General features: G+C 40.6%; 2 protein-coding genes across 7 annotated transcripts in view; both read right to left on the bottom strand.

Annotated features, from left to right (window-relative positions):
* LOC308703960 (immunoglobulin superfamily DCC subclass member 3) overlaps positions 1-51 on the bottom strand; it is a gene marked incomplete at its 3' end in the record, with an annotated part of 18,365 nt that extends 18,314 nt beyond the window's left edge. Inside the window, exon 1 of the mRNA XM_081388007.1 lies at positions 1-51. This exon is cut by the window's left edge and continues 196 nt beyond it. Within this exon, the coding sequence (XP_081244133.1) occupies positions 1-36 (36 nt within the window). The 5' untranslated portion in view covers positions 37-51.
* Positions 52-13,788: 13,737 nt separating this feature from the next.
* The window catches only part of dennd4b (DENN/MADD domain containing 4B), a 77,247-nt gene continuing 76,035 nt past the window's right edge, over positions 13,789-15,000 (bottom strand). For all 6 annotated transcript variants that reach the window (XM_081387842.1, XM_081387847.1, XM_081387843.1 and 3 more), the window contains 3 exons: positions 14,952-15,000; positions 14,519-14,577; positions 13,789-14,102 (listed from right to left, as the gene is read on the bottom strand). The exon at positions 14,952-15,000 is cut by the window's right edge and continues 117 nt beyond it. In XM_081387842.1, coding sequence (XP_081243968.1) covers positions 13,957-14,102; positions 14,519-14,577; positions 14,952-15,000 — 254 coding nt within the window. In that variant the 3' untranslated portion in view covers positions 13,789-13,956. The remainder of the gene's footprint in view (positions 14,103-14,518; positions 14,578-14,951) is intronic.

Raw genomic sequence — 15,000 nt, 5'->3', positions numbered from 1 at the left:
GATAGGCCCCTCCCCCTCCACCTGACAGTCCAGCATGAGGGGGCGGTCCCTCACGGCGATGACATCACTGGGTTCTTTGATGAAAGCCAACTCTGAAGCTCCGCCCAAACCTGCAGGACAAGAGCAGAGGACATGATGACGGGGAACACAACTGACACCCGTCTGATTAATCTGAGAGGAACTGATGCTTACGAACGATTCGTGATGATGAAGATGGTGATGGTGATGATGATGATGCATCATGAGGGATGATGAAATCCTGATGGAGGAAAACTGTTACTCATATTCATATAACGTCAGATAAACAGAAGTTCATAAGACACGTAGATTAAGGGATAATGTTCATCCAGCCGTTTGTTATATCATAATAAACCCGACCGGGTGATCAGGATCAGGTCTTCATCACACACACACACACACACACACACACACACACACACACACACACACACACCTCTGAAGGGGTTTATTCTGAGATAACAACCGGCTGGATGTACATTATCCTCTTATTACACGGATACTTGCCACATAAGTAAATAATTCAACACAAAATATTGATCTAAATATTTTATCAGCTCTTTAAACGCAAAGCTTCGCGGAGAGCAGTTTCAGCGGCGAGATCAAACTAGACGGACATTTAAGAGATACGGTATACAGTCATAACACTTATTACACAGCATTTCAACACATAAATAATTATGGAGATCAGAGATATTGATTTCAGATTAAACTGTTTTAAAATCATGATTGTTATCCTATAATCCAACAGTGTACAAAACAATAGACACAAAATGGCCGCCGCTGCGTTTGTGTGAAACAAGAGAGAGCGAGTCCACGATACTGGATGGCATAATTAAATAACTGTACACAAAATATTGATTCGACTGAGTTTTATTTTATATTAAACTAAAATAATTTATTTTATATAAAATATTTTATTAGCTCACCAAATGCAAAACTTCCACGAAAACGTTCCTAGCGAGTGTGTAGCGAGTGTGTAGCGCTGCTGACCTCAGTGACCCGGATGAGCCTGTGTTTCTGTTCCCAGCGGCTGTTATCTGGGAATAACTTACAGCACGACTGACCAATCAGAATCAAGTATTCCACAGAGCCATGTAATAACCACTATTATAACTATTTTAAAAAATATTTTTTATATATTACCTAAAAAAAGTGCTGTTCTGTCACAGTATTTCTGTCTTTTCTAATACAAATATCTAAACATTCTTAAATCAAGACATTTAATGGAGAAGCAAAATGACCTGAGATAAGAAGTGCGGTTTAATAAGAAACTGATCAAAATGAAGTCAATGGCGTCAGACAAATAAACCTGATTCAGAGGAAAACAAGTGGATATTTGCTCTTGGTTTAAGCATAAAAACCCCAATAAAACCACAAACAAAATTAAATGAGAAAAAGCATGTAAAGATCCAGGTCGCTCAGCTCTTTAGATCAGTGTTTACACACACACACACACACACACACACACACACACTTGCATCAGTAGACAGATACGGCTGAGTCTCAGTGCGGGCTGGTGGTTCTTCTGGATTTAGGGCGTCTTTAATCAAAGTGATTCATCTCCACTGAACTTAAACTTGACTTTCGGGCGTCTGATTGATGGCTCTTTCAGAAGCACTCACACAAACACACACAAAACCCCAAAACAGCCACACAATGCGGCTCCACCCCCCCTCCTCCTCCATAACTGCCCCTGCCCCATCATTCTGCCCCGTCTGAAGAGCATCTGCCCCTCCTCCGCCCCGTGGCGCTGCGAGTGTCTTTCACAGTGTGTGTGAGGGTGACTTTCCCATGCCACACCATCACTCACACACACCGCCCCCCTCGCAGCTGCCACACACACACACAAAACACTGCAGTCACACTTGAACTTGAACGCGCTCGCGTGGAAAACCCAGACTCGTGGCATCAGGGTCAGACCTGGTCACATGACCTCTGACCTGGTCACATGACCTCAGGTGCACTTCAGACGCTCCTCAGATTCTCTGACGGGAATCACTCCGCAAACAAACCGAACACACACACACACACACAGGAGCAAGAGATTCATGAGGATTCCAAGATCCAGAACTGTAATCACAACTATAATGATAACCATAACAATAACTACTGAAAACTATAGCCATAACTACTACAGCATTAAAGTTAACTAAAACTAATAACTATAGTAATAACTACAACAGTAAACTATAACCATAACAATAACTATGGATAACTATAACAATAGTGGTAACTATAATGCTAAATTATAACCGTAACTATAACCTAATGATAACTATAACAGTAACTAGAATGATAATAACTAACGATAACTATAGCAATAACTGCAACAGTAGCTATAACCATAACTTATAATAACCATAAAAATAACTAACGATAACTATAGCGACAACCATAACAATAATTGGTAACTATAATGGTTACCATAACAATAACTATAGTGATAACTAACAATAATGGCTGCTATTACGATAATCATAACAACAACTTATAATAACCATAACAATAAGTAACTACTGTTACTAACAATAGTAATTCAGCAGATCTATTCCACCAAGACCAAACATATCAACACGGTCATATATCCATTCCCAGGACAAACGCTCCGAGAGTTTCATGACTAGAACATTAAAACTGTATGGTTAGGGTTATTGTTCTTGGTGTGAACAGGCCTTTCCTCAAGCAGAGTGTGTGTGTGTGTGTGTGTGTGTGTGTGTGTGTGTGTGTGTGTGTGTGTGTGTGTGTGTGTGTGTGTGTTCAGAAAACTGTCCCATCATTCCTGCAGTGTACAGTATACATACACAACACACACACGACCTGTTAAACAGTACAGTATCCCACAATGCAATGCAAAAAGCCTTCCATTTAGACTCATTACATGATCAGACTGCCAAAGTTTAAAAAAGAATTACACTGAAAACAAACAATGCTGTGAGAATAAGACGTTTTATGAGTGTGAGATCAACAACATTTTACTATAAGAACTGAAACTCCAGAGGTTTTTTAAACGTTGAGTCCTTGTATAAGCGGTCTGGTCTGATCCGATTCGATCTTTGGTCTGGTCTGATGTTGTCTGGTCTGATCTGGTCTGGTTTGGTCTGTCTGGTTTGGTCTGTCTGGTCTGGTCTGGTTTGGTCTAGTTTGGTTTGGTCTGTCTGGTCTGGTCTGATGTTGTTTGGTCTGATCTGGTCTGGTTTGGTCTAGTTTGGTTTGGTCTGTCTGGTTTGGTCTGTCTGGTCTGGTCTGGTCTGGTTTGGTCTAGTTTGGTTTGGTCTGTCTGGTTTGGTCTGGTCTGATTTGGTCTGATCTGGTCTGGTCTGGTTTGGTATAGTTTGGTTTGATTTGGTCTGATTTGTTTTGGTCTGGTTTGGTCTAGTCTGATTTGTTTTGGTCTGGTTTGGTCTAGTTTGGTTTGGTTTGATCTGGTCTGATTTGTTTTGGTCTGGTTTGGTCTAGTTTGGTTTGGTCTGTCTGGTTTGGTCTGTCTGGTCTGGTCTGGTCTGGTTTGGTCTAGTTTGGTTTGGTCTGTCTGGTTTGGTCTGGTCTGATTTGGTCTGATCTGGTCTGGTCTGGTTTGGTATAGTTTGGTTTGATTTGGTCTGATTTGTTTTGGTCTGGTTTGGTCTAGTCTGATTTGTTTTGGTCTGGTTTGGTCTAGTTTGGTTTGGTTTGATTTGGTCTGATTTGTTTTGGTCTGGTTTGGTCTGGTCTGATTTGATTTGGTCTGGTTTGGTCTAGTTTGGTTTGGTTTGATTTGGTCTGATTTGTTTTGGTCTGGTTTGGTCTAGTTTGGTTTGGTTTGATTTGGTCTGATTTGTTTTGGTCTGGTTTGGTCTGGTCTGATTTGATTTGGTCTGGTTTGGTCTAGTTTGGTTTGGTTTGATTTGGTCTGATTTGTTTTGGTCTGGTTTGGTCTGGTCTGATTTGGTTTGATCTGGTCTGGTCTGGTTTGGTCTAGTTTGGTTTGGTTTGATTTGGTCTGATTTGTTTTGGTCTGGTTTGGTCTAGTCTGATTTGTTTTGGTCTGGTTTGGTCTAGTCTGATTTGGTTTGATCTGGTCTAGTTCGGTATAGTTTGGTTTGTTCTGTCTGGTTTGGTCTGGTCTGATTTGGTTTGATCTGGTCTGGTTCAGTTTAGTTTGGTTTGATCTGGTCTGGTTTGGTCTAGTTTGATTTGATTTGGTCTGGTTCGGTCTAGTCTGATTTGGTTTGATCTGGTCTGGTCTGGTTCGGTATAGTTTGGTTTGTTCTGTCTGGTTTGGTCTGGTCTGATTTGGTTTGATCTGGTCTGGTTCAGTCTAGTTTGGTTTGGTCTGCTCTAGTTTGGTCTGGTTGTTATCTGGCTCTAGTTAAATGAGATTCACCAGTAGTGTCTAAAGCCGCAGCTGTTTTCTCTCCTCACAATAGCAGAGCACGTTCACTGGTAAACACTGGAGGATCCGGCCTCCCTGCGGCTGTCGCTCGTGAGACGTGGCTCCGCCCTAAGACTGTCAATCATGAGGCTCAGCTCCGCCCCCAGATCCTAGGACTGTGACCTCAGAGCCTAGAGGTCATGAGAATCAGCCGCTCCTCCTCCTGCTCTCTTCATTGTGTTCTGAAGTTCACGGCCGTATGAAGACTGAGAAACACACATCTGCTCATCAGAACGTGAGTGTGTGTGTGTGTGTGTGTGTGTGTGTGTGTGTGTGTGTGTGTGTGTGTGTGTGTGTCCCGCAGGAAAACACTTACAGCCTCGCAGACGGAGTCCAACGCCTCGAAATTCTGCTGAATCTATTACACAAATGTTCAATAAAGCATCCCAGATATTTATAATCCAGTTACAGAGTTCACACCACACTCTGATCCAGTACCACGGTATATTACCAGTGTCTTTAGACTCTGCAACTTTGAAGAGGTAACATGCAAATGTCATGATATATGAATATGCTAATGATTCAATACCATGGGAAATGAGCTTAAAGACCTTCTCATCTACTGAAAGTAATTCGATATTTAATATCTGCATGTATTCTGAGCATTAACCGTCATCAGAGAACGCTGAGATGTCGAAATATGAACTTAAAATCTCAAGAAAATCTAGAAGCTCAAAGTGGTTCGACTGACGAAAGATAGAGAATCCCTGAAGTACACAACTATACACTGAGTCTACTTATGAATTTCTTTTTTAAAATGTAATGTTAATAAAATAAATGTTTGATATGTAAATCATCTGTTCTCTATGTGAATATACAGTAAAGTGTAATTTATTCCTGTGATCAAAGCTGAATGTTCAGCATCATTACTCCAGTCTTCAGTGTCACATGATCCTTCAGAAATCACTCTAATATGAGGATCTGATGATCAATTATTATTGGTTCTTTATTAACTTGATTCTATTTTTAATGCACTGTTAATTCTATATTGATTATTTATAGCTTACATTGATCAAAAGTGACATAGAATCTTTTGTAACATTAAAAATGTATTTACTTCAAATAAATGCTGTTCTTTATCTATTCATCAAAGAATCCTGGAAAATAAAACGCATCAGTTTCCACAAAAATATGAAGCTGTGTTCAACACTGATAATAATCATAAATGTTTCTTGATCAGCAAATCATCATATTAGAGTGATTGTGTGTGTGTGTGTGTGTGTGTGTGTGTGTGTGTGTGTGTGTGTGTGTGTGTGTGTGTGTGTGTGTGTGTGACAAATTATCATATTCATGAAACTGATCTGGTTCCCACAGTGCTGAATAGACTCTGGTGCTAATTAGGAAAATGAAGCAGTCGCCGCTCACGTGCGTGTGTGTGTGTGTGTGTGTGTGTGTGTGTGTGTGTGTGTGTGTGTGTGTGTGTGTGTGTGTGTGTGTGTGTGTGTGTGTGTGTGTGTGTGTACGTATGTCTGTGTGTGTGTGTGTGTTACAGCAGAATGCCTGTGACACAAACACAGAAGAGAGTTTGACCACAGGCACATGCGGTGTAGATCTTTTGGATTAACCTTGTGAACCCTGTGTCTGTGAGTATGTGTGTGTGTGTGTGTGTGTGTGTGTGTGTGTGTGTGTGTGTGTGTGTGTGTGTCTGTGTGTGTGTACAGCAGCTGCCTCAGGATTACGGGCCCTTATAATGAGATCTCAATCACCCCCCCCCCCCCACCCAGTCTGACCCCGACCCTAAAGACCCAGTCATATGATAATGAGGGTCAGGTCAAAGGTCAGGGTCAATGTCTGGCTCAGGTCTGTCTGTCTCACGAACATGAACTTCAACAAACTCAGAATCAGAGCAAAGCTCCTGCAGTGACTGAATCACACACACACACACACACACACACACACACAATATCAAAAGTCTAGTGCTGATTTCATAAAAATCTTTTAAAATGGTTGAAATTGAAGTTTTAAATCTCAGTGAAGCATCAAACTCATGACAGATCTGAATAAAACACACTAATCAACAGATTCATTATCAAAATAATTGTTAATTACAGAACTAATATCAATATAAAGTTATCAATATTACATACAAGCATCGATATAAATGTAGATGAGAATATGGATTCGAGCACAGATCTCAGATAAGGACTGCTAATTGAACTCATTAAAGCTTTAATGAATGACTCCACTAATAACAGGACAGTCAATTACATATGAGCAGCAATATTCACATGATCAGTGTCTGCATTAGAGGAACAGTGTTATTAGTTATGATATATCACACAGATATTTCCTGAGCGTAAATAAACAAGTGTCAAACAAAGACAGAAGCACTGAGAGAAACTCACCTGAGAGTGTGAAGAGCAGCAGCACCACTGACACTCTCTTCATTTCTGCAGGACTTTCATCCTCTGACTGACCAAACCAAGCGCGAGTATTCCTCAGAGCTGCTCTATTCCTCATCCAGAATCCCAATATTCCTCAGAGCTGCTTTATTCCTCTCCCAGAATCCCAATATTCCTCTCTGAGTCTCTGAGCGCGAGTCTCATCAGATGTGTCTCCAGCAGGGGCGGGGCCACGCGCCATCAGCCAATCAGCGAGCAGTGGGAGACAAGGACACGCCCCTCACGCAGAGGTGCTGCGACGCTACTATTGATCAGGTAAAATATATTTCCCTCTGTAAACGGGGGTTTCTTCAACTTTTGGTTTATTTTTTTAAATAGATACATTTTTATTATTGATTCCCACTAAATTAGTGATTTCCACCCTTTCTTTTATTAATTCATGATATATAAAATTAGCACAAGACAAGCAAAAATCTAACCTTTTACTGAAGTAAAATAATTGAAATAATTGGGGGGGGGGGGGGCAATGACTTCTTGTTTCACAGGAGTTTAAATATGAGGAAACACAAAGGCAAAATTCCCTTGATCATCCCTCACAATGAGTAAAACCAAAGAATATAGCTCTGATGTGCAGCAAAAGATTGTTGACCATCACACAATAGAAAGTGGCTGTAAGAAAATAGCTAAAGAATTGAAAATCCCCATTTTGACCATCAGGGCAATAATTAAGAAGTTATAATCAACTAAAGATGTTACGAATCTGCCAGGAAGAGGACGTGTGTCTATACTGTCTTAATGGACGGTGAGGAGGAAAGTTTGAGTGGCCAAAGACTCTTCAAGGATCACAGATGGAGAATTGCAGGGATTAGTTGAGTCTTGGTGGTCAGAAAGCCTATTAAAAAATATCAAACAACCCCTACATCACCACATGTTGTCTGGGAGGGTTTCAAGAAAAATCCTCCTCGCTCCTCCAAGAACAAACTCCAGCATATTCAGTGGTCAGACACGACTGGAACTTCAAACCGCACAGGCTTCTGTGGTCAGATGAAACTTAAAAAAGGGCTTTTTGGCAGCAAACACACTAGATGGGTTTGGTGAACACAAGGATAAAAAGTACCCCATGTGTACAATTTAATTTACCACTGGATCTTATATTTTTGTGGCATATTTTTCTGCTGGAGGTCCTGGACTTCTTGTTCAGATACATGGCATCGTGGATTCTATCAAATATCAACAGATAAAAAATCAAAACCTGACGGCCTCTGCTAGAAATCTTATAACGGGCCGTGGTTGGATCTTCCATCGTCCAAAACAAACATCAAAATCAACACAAAAATGTGTTTCGGAGCACAAAATGAAGCTTCTGCCATGGCCATCCCAGTTCCCTGACCTGATGAGTGGGCTGAACTGAAGAGAAGAAACACAAACATGGATCTGGGAATCTGAAGGATCTGGAGAGATTCTGTATGAAGGAATGGTCGCTGATCTCAGGTCAGGTGTTCTCCAAACTCATCAGGCATTATAGGAGGAGACTCAGAGCAGTTATCTTGGCAAAAGGAGATTGCAAAAAGGTATTTAATAAAAGGGTATGAATAATTATGGTCAGCGTGTTTTGGAGAAAAACATTTAGTTCATAATGTGATTTCCCCCCCACTTTCAATTCTTTTACTTCAATGAAAGGTTAGATTTTTGCCAATTTTTTGAATGAAAGATCAAAAGGATAAATGATGCAGATTCATTTTTTACAGCCATTTTTTATCATATTTACCAGGGGTATGATTAATTCTGAGCACGACTATATATATATATATATATATATATATATATATATATATATATATATATATATACATATATATATATATATATTTCTATTTTCTTATAAAATGCATATATTAAAATATCATGTCGGGCTAATTTCATAAACATTCTTTAAAATTTTAATTGTAAAAAATATAAATGTAAAAAATATTAAAATAATAATAAAAATATATATAATTTTTTTCTAATCTGTTATATAAAATGTACATATAAAAATATCAAATGTCTCGAGCTAATTTTATAAACATCCTCTTTTAAAATTTTATATATATTTAAACTATCAATTGTCTTAAGCTAATTATGTACATATTTCTTTTCTTTATGCATACAGTAGACTATATATATATACAGTGAGGAAATTAAGTATTTGAACACCCTGCTATTTTGCAAGTTCTCCCACTTGGAAATCATGGAGGGGTCTGAAATGGTCATCGTAGGTGCATGTCCACTGTGAGAGACATAATCTAAAAAAAAAAATCCAGAAATCACAATGTATGATTTTTTTAACTATTTATTTGTATGATACAGCTGCAAATAAGTATTTGAACACCTGTCTATTAGCTAGAATTCTGACCCTCAAAGACCTGTTAGTCTGCCTTTAAAATGTCCACCTCCACTCCATTTATTATCCTAAATTAGATGCACCTGTTTGAGGTCGTTAGCTGCATAAAGACACCTGTCCACCCCATACAATCAGTAAGAATCCAACTACTAACATGGCCAAGACCAAAGAGCTGTCCAAAGACACTAGAGACAAAATTACACCTCCACAAGGCTGGAAAGGGCTACGGGGAAATTGCCAAGCAGCTTGGTGAAAAAAGGTCCACTGTTGGAGCAATCATTAGAAAATGGAAGAAGCTAAACATGACTGTCAATCTCCCTCGGACTGGGGCTCCATGCAAGATCTCACCTCGTGGGGTCTCAATGATCCTAAGAAAGGTGAGAAATCAGCCCAGAACTACACGGGAGGAGCTGGTCAATGACCTGAAAAGAGCTGGGACCACCGTTTCCAAGGTTACTGTTGGTAATACACTAAGACATCATGGTTTGAAATCATGCATGGCACGGAAGGTTCCCCTGCTTAAACCAGCACATGTCAAGGCCCGTCTTAAGTTTGCCAATGACCATTTGGATGATCCAGAGGAGTCATGGGAGAAAGTCATGTGGTCAGATGAGACCAAAATAGAACTTTTTGGTCATAATTCCACTAAACGTGTTTGGAGGAAGAATGATGAGTACCATCCCAAGAACACCATCCCTACTGTGAAGCATGGGGGCGGTAGCATCATGCTTTGGGGGTGTTTTTCTGCACATGGGACAGGGCGGCTGCACTGTATTAAGGAGAGGATGACCGGGGCCATGTATTGCGAGATTTTGGGGAACAACCTCCTTCCCTCAGTTAGAGCATTGAAGATGGGTCGAGGCTGGGTCTTCCAACATGACAATGACCCGAAGCACACAGCCAGGATAACCAAGGAGTGGCTCTGTAAGAAGCATATCAAGGTTCTGGCGTGGCCTAGCCAGTCTCCAGACCTAAACCCAATAGAGAATCTTTGGAGGGAGCTCAAACTCCGTGTTTCTCAGCGACAGCCCAGAAACCTGACTGATCTAGAGAAGATCTGTGTGGAGGAGTGGGCCAAAATCCCTCCTCAGTGTGTGCAAACCTGGTGAAAAACTACAGGAAACGTTTGACCTCTGTAATTGCAAACAAAGGCTACTGTACCAAATATTAACATTGATTTTCTCAGGTGTTCAAATACTTATTTGCAGCTGTATCATACAAATAAATAGTTAAAAAATCATACATTGTGATTTCTGGATTTTCTTTTTTTTTTAGATTATGTCTCTCACAGTGGACATGCACCTACGATGACAATTTCAGACCCCTCCATGATTTCTAAGTGGGAGAACTTACAAAATAGCAGGGTGTTCAAATACTTATTTTCCTCACTGTATATAATGTACATGTGAAAATGTATCTAATGTGCTAATTTCATAAATCATCTTCAGCAATCATATTTTAAATCGTATATTTAAACATCATATAAACATGTCTTGAGCAATGTATAAATATATTTATATATAATTATATATCTTCCTAATTATTAAATGTATCAAATATCAAATGTCTTGAGCACTATATATATATATATATATATATTTTTTTTAAATATAACATTATTTACATCTAATTATATTTTTTATTTCTTTCTTATTTCTTATACACAATTTCTATACAAAAATACCAAAATTCTCGTTCTAATTTCATAAAAATGATCTTTTAATATGGTTGAAATATTTGATCTGGTTGAAGTGTTGAATCTGAAGAAAACACACGGAGAACGAAGGTTTTTAAAAGTTTTCTTAAAAAACAAAACAACATTCACAACAAAGGTCAAAGGTCACATCAATATAAATTACCACAGCAAACACATGAAAACTTAAATATAGCTTTATAATCTCTCTTTTGTGGTTAAACTTTATAAAGGAAGCGTCCCTGGTGAACCCGCTGTTATTGCAGTGAGCGAAACTACGTCATTTCCTCTAATGCCAGTAAAACAGGGTCACATGTTCCTCACAGGTGATGTGACGTAAATCCTACAGTTTCCTCGGGATCACGGCTTTAAAACACGGATCACATCATTACTCAAACAAACACAAAAGCACACGAACATGAGACGCTTGAATCCCAGATCCCAAACTCCAGTCTGAGGATAGGAGGAGTTTGGGGAACATTAGTGAACATGAACTAAAAGTGAACAACACCTTTATTAATCTTAGCACAACCTAACATTTACTAATGCATTATTATAATCAAAAGTTGCATCTGTTAACATTAGTGAACATGAACAGGGAAGAGTTGGATGTTTATCCAGGATTATTAAAAGATAGTGGATAGTTCTTAGTTAGTTGATGCATTAACAAATGAGGTCTTGTGTAAAGTGCAACCAGATTATTATTTTTACTATAAATATTATTATTATTATTTTTCATAATTGTCATGAAATCAAGTGCATTTACCTCCAAAATGCTCAGAAACGCATCACTCAAAACATAATATATATACGAACACCACCATCTGTGTCATTGCAAATTATGGTTGATATTTAAGTGAAATGTGTGATTTATAGGCTTGAATGCATCTATTCTAATACTGTACTCCTATTTAGAAAAAATGTAAACGCTTTCCTATAAAGTGCTATAATTCACACTAATGCATCAACTAACTTTAACCGTATTTACTGATATCCGATCATAAACGCTGTTAGTTCATGTTAGCTATGATATTAGCAGATAAAATAATGGATTAGTAAATGTTGAAATGAGCGCGTGCTGTCGAGTGTTGTTCATGTTCGGTAACTAATGTTGACTTTACTGTAAAGATTTAACAACTAAAATCGTGATGTAGAGGTGTCATGACATCATCGTGCGTCTTCATGCACTCGCTCGTCCTCTGATGAAGAGTGTTGGGAACCCAACGACTTTGGACCCCATTGACTCTCACTGTCACACTGCTGTGTTTCAGCGAGTAAATGAAGACGGAGTGATGTTTGCTTCGGATGAGCGGGGGATTGTGGGTAAACGGGTTTAATTGCGTCTCGCTGGTAAAATCTCGATCGGGGGGGGGGGGGGTGTTTCTGACGCATCATCACATGAAATGCTTTAAAAGGGCCGGATAAAAGCAGGATCACGTGACACTGCGGTCACATGACTAGTTCACTACATAACTGTCCAGATGATGATGATGATGATGATGATGACATGAACACGAGCTCAAAGCTTGTCTATAGAGACTCCCATGATGCCTTCTGTTATTTGACACTGACTGAGTTCCAGGAAATCAAGAGTCAGACTGAGGAGCGAGGCAAACGAGGCAAATCCGGACGCGTCCGTCGTCATGTCCTCAAACCTCGAGGTGTTTCTGCAGCAGCAGCAGCTCACGCTTCAGCGAACCAGGACTGAGATGAAGAGTCTCCGATGAAGAGTCTCAGATGAAGATGAAGAGTCTCTACTGAAGATGAAGAGTCTCAGATGAAGAGTCTCAGATGAAGAGTCTCTACTGAAGATGAAGAGTCTCAGATGAAGATGAAGAGTCTCAGATGAAGATGAAGATGAAGAGTCTCAGATGAAGATGAAGAGTCTCAGATGAAGATGAAGATGAAGAGTCTCAGATGAAGATGAAGAGTCTCAGATGAAGAGTCTCAGCTGAAGAGTCTCAGATGAAGATGAAGAGTCTCAGATGAAGATGAAGAGTCTCAGATGAAGATGAAGAGTCTCTACTGAAGATGAAGAGTCTCAGATGAAGATGAAGAGTCTCAGATGAAGATGAAGAGTCTCTACTGAAGATGAAGAGTCTCAGATGAAGATGAAGAGTCTCAGATGAAGAGTCTTCATTTCAACTCTTTATCTCATAATTTCAACTGTCATTAATATAAATTTAGAAAGCATGATCGTTTTTGTTTATGTGGCAGAAACGGGTTCCAGAGTGAAGACAGGAAGTGTGTATGTGTCTGAGGGAAGTGTGTGTGTCTGAGGGAAGTGTGTGTGTGTGTGTCTGAGGGAAGTCAGTTTGCTCAGCATTGTGGGATACAGAAGCAGTTTCTGGAGGAAGAGTCGCACATTCCCATAATGCACAGCAGAACACGTGGGCGTCTTCAGTGAAGCAGTTGGAGTGTGTGTGTGTGTGTGTGTGAGCATGACTGTGTGTGTGTGTGAAGGCAGACAGCAAGACATGACGAGACGGAGCGGAGTGTGTGTGTGTGTGTGTGTGTGTGTGTGTGTGTGTGTGTGTGTGTGTGTGTGTGTGTGTGTGTGTGTGTGTGTGTGTGTGTGTTGGAGTGTGTGTGTATGTGTGTGTGTGTGTGTGTTGGAGTGTGTGTGTGTGTGTGTGTGTGTGTGTGTGTGTTGGAGTGTGTGTGTGTGTGTGTGTGTGTGTGTGTGTGTGTGTGTGTGTGTGTGTGTGTGTGTTGGAGTGTGTGTGTGTGTGTGTGTGTGTGTGTGTGTGTGTGTGTGTGTGTGTGTGTGTGTGTGTTGGAGTGTGTGTGTGTGTGTGTGTGTGTGTGTGTGTGTTGGAGTGTGTGTGTTGGAGTGTGTGTGTTGGAGTGTGTGTGTGTGTGTGTGTGTGTGTGTGTGTGTGTGTGTGTGTGTGTTGGAGTGTGTGTGTGTGTGTGTGTGTGTGTGTGTGTGTGTGTGTGTGTGTGTGTGTGTGTGTGTGTGTGTGTGTGTGTGTGTGTGTGTGTGTGTGTGTGTGTGTGTGTGTGTGTGTGTGTGTGTTGGAGTGTGTGTGTTGGAGTGTGTGTGTGTGTGTGTGTGTGTGTGTGTTGGAGTGTGTGTGTGTGTGTGTGTGTGTGTGTGTGTGTTTCAGCACTCCAGAGGCAGGAGGAAGCAGCGTCTACAGTCCACAGCTTTAGCACTGGGCGGCTGAACTCTCTTCTTCCTCAGCTCCTCTCGACCCACAGATCCACTCAAGCGCATGTACGCCGCCTTGTAGCGCTTATCGAACATAGCTGCAGACCACACACACACACACACAATATACACAGTTATTGAACCGAACTGAATCAACACTGATTTGAGCTGAATAATGATGATTGTGTTTTAGAGCTGCAGTGTTACAGGGATAGTTCTCCCAAAGCCGAACATTAGCCCATGATTTACTCACCCTGAACCCTGATCCTAGTGTATATGACACTCTTCTCTCAGACGAACACAATCTGGGATATGTTAAAAAATGTCCTGACTCTTCCAAGCTTATATCATCTGTCCATCATAAAAGGGCATCTATATTGTATCTGAAGGATGAGTGAGTAAATCAAGGGCTAATGTTCAGCTTTGGGAGAACTGTCCCTTTAAACTGCTTTGAAACAATCCGTCAGATTGAATCTAAAGAATGAGATGTAATATTTAGCATCATGTGACTCACCGACGTGATCTTTGCCCATGGCAGCCAGTGTGAGGAAGAGCATCTCTCTGTACAGACTCCTGCACACACACACACACACATCAGCACTGAGCCTCTCTCAGGTCTCTAACCCTAAAGCCGCGTGTCCACCAAAGAGTGTTTAGCCAGCAGAAACGCCTAGCTGTGGCGCTAGAGAGCGTTTTTGTTGACGTTGTACAAGCAGAATGTGGCGGTTGGTCAGTGTGGTATTAGCCCCGCCCCTCCTCCACTGTGATTGGACGGTGATGATGGTTTTACCCAAAGTTGAACATTCTTGAACTCTCGGCGACCGGTACAAAAAACGGAAACAGTTTTAAAAACGAGGCGTTCCCATTGAAAACAAGTGGAAAAATCCGCCAGCCGCGAGAAAAACCGCTTTGGTGGACACAGGGTCGTAGCCGGCTCCTCATCTCACCTCTGTAACCGGGGCGGGCCGGGTTGCTTAGCAACCGTCTCCAGGAAGA

Source organism: Scardinius erythrophthalmus (genome assembly GCF_964197995.2).
Source record: "Scardinius erythrophthalmus genome assembly, chromosome: 16".
In the NCBI taxonomy this organism is placed as follows: Eukaryota; Metazoa; Chordata; class Actinopteri; order Cypriniformes; family Leuciscidae; genus Scardinius; species Scardinius erythrophthalmus.
Note: the sequence above shows the minus strand (reverse complement) of the source record. Positions and strands in the feature narration are given on the sequence as shown.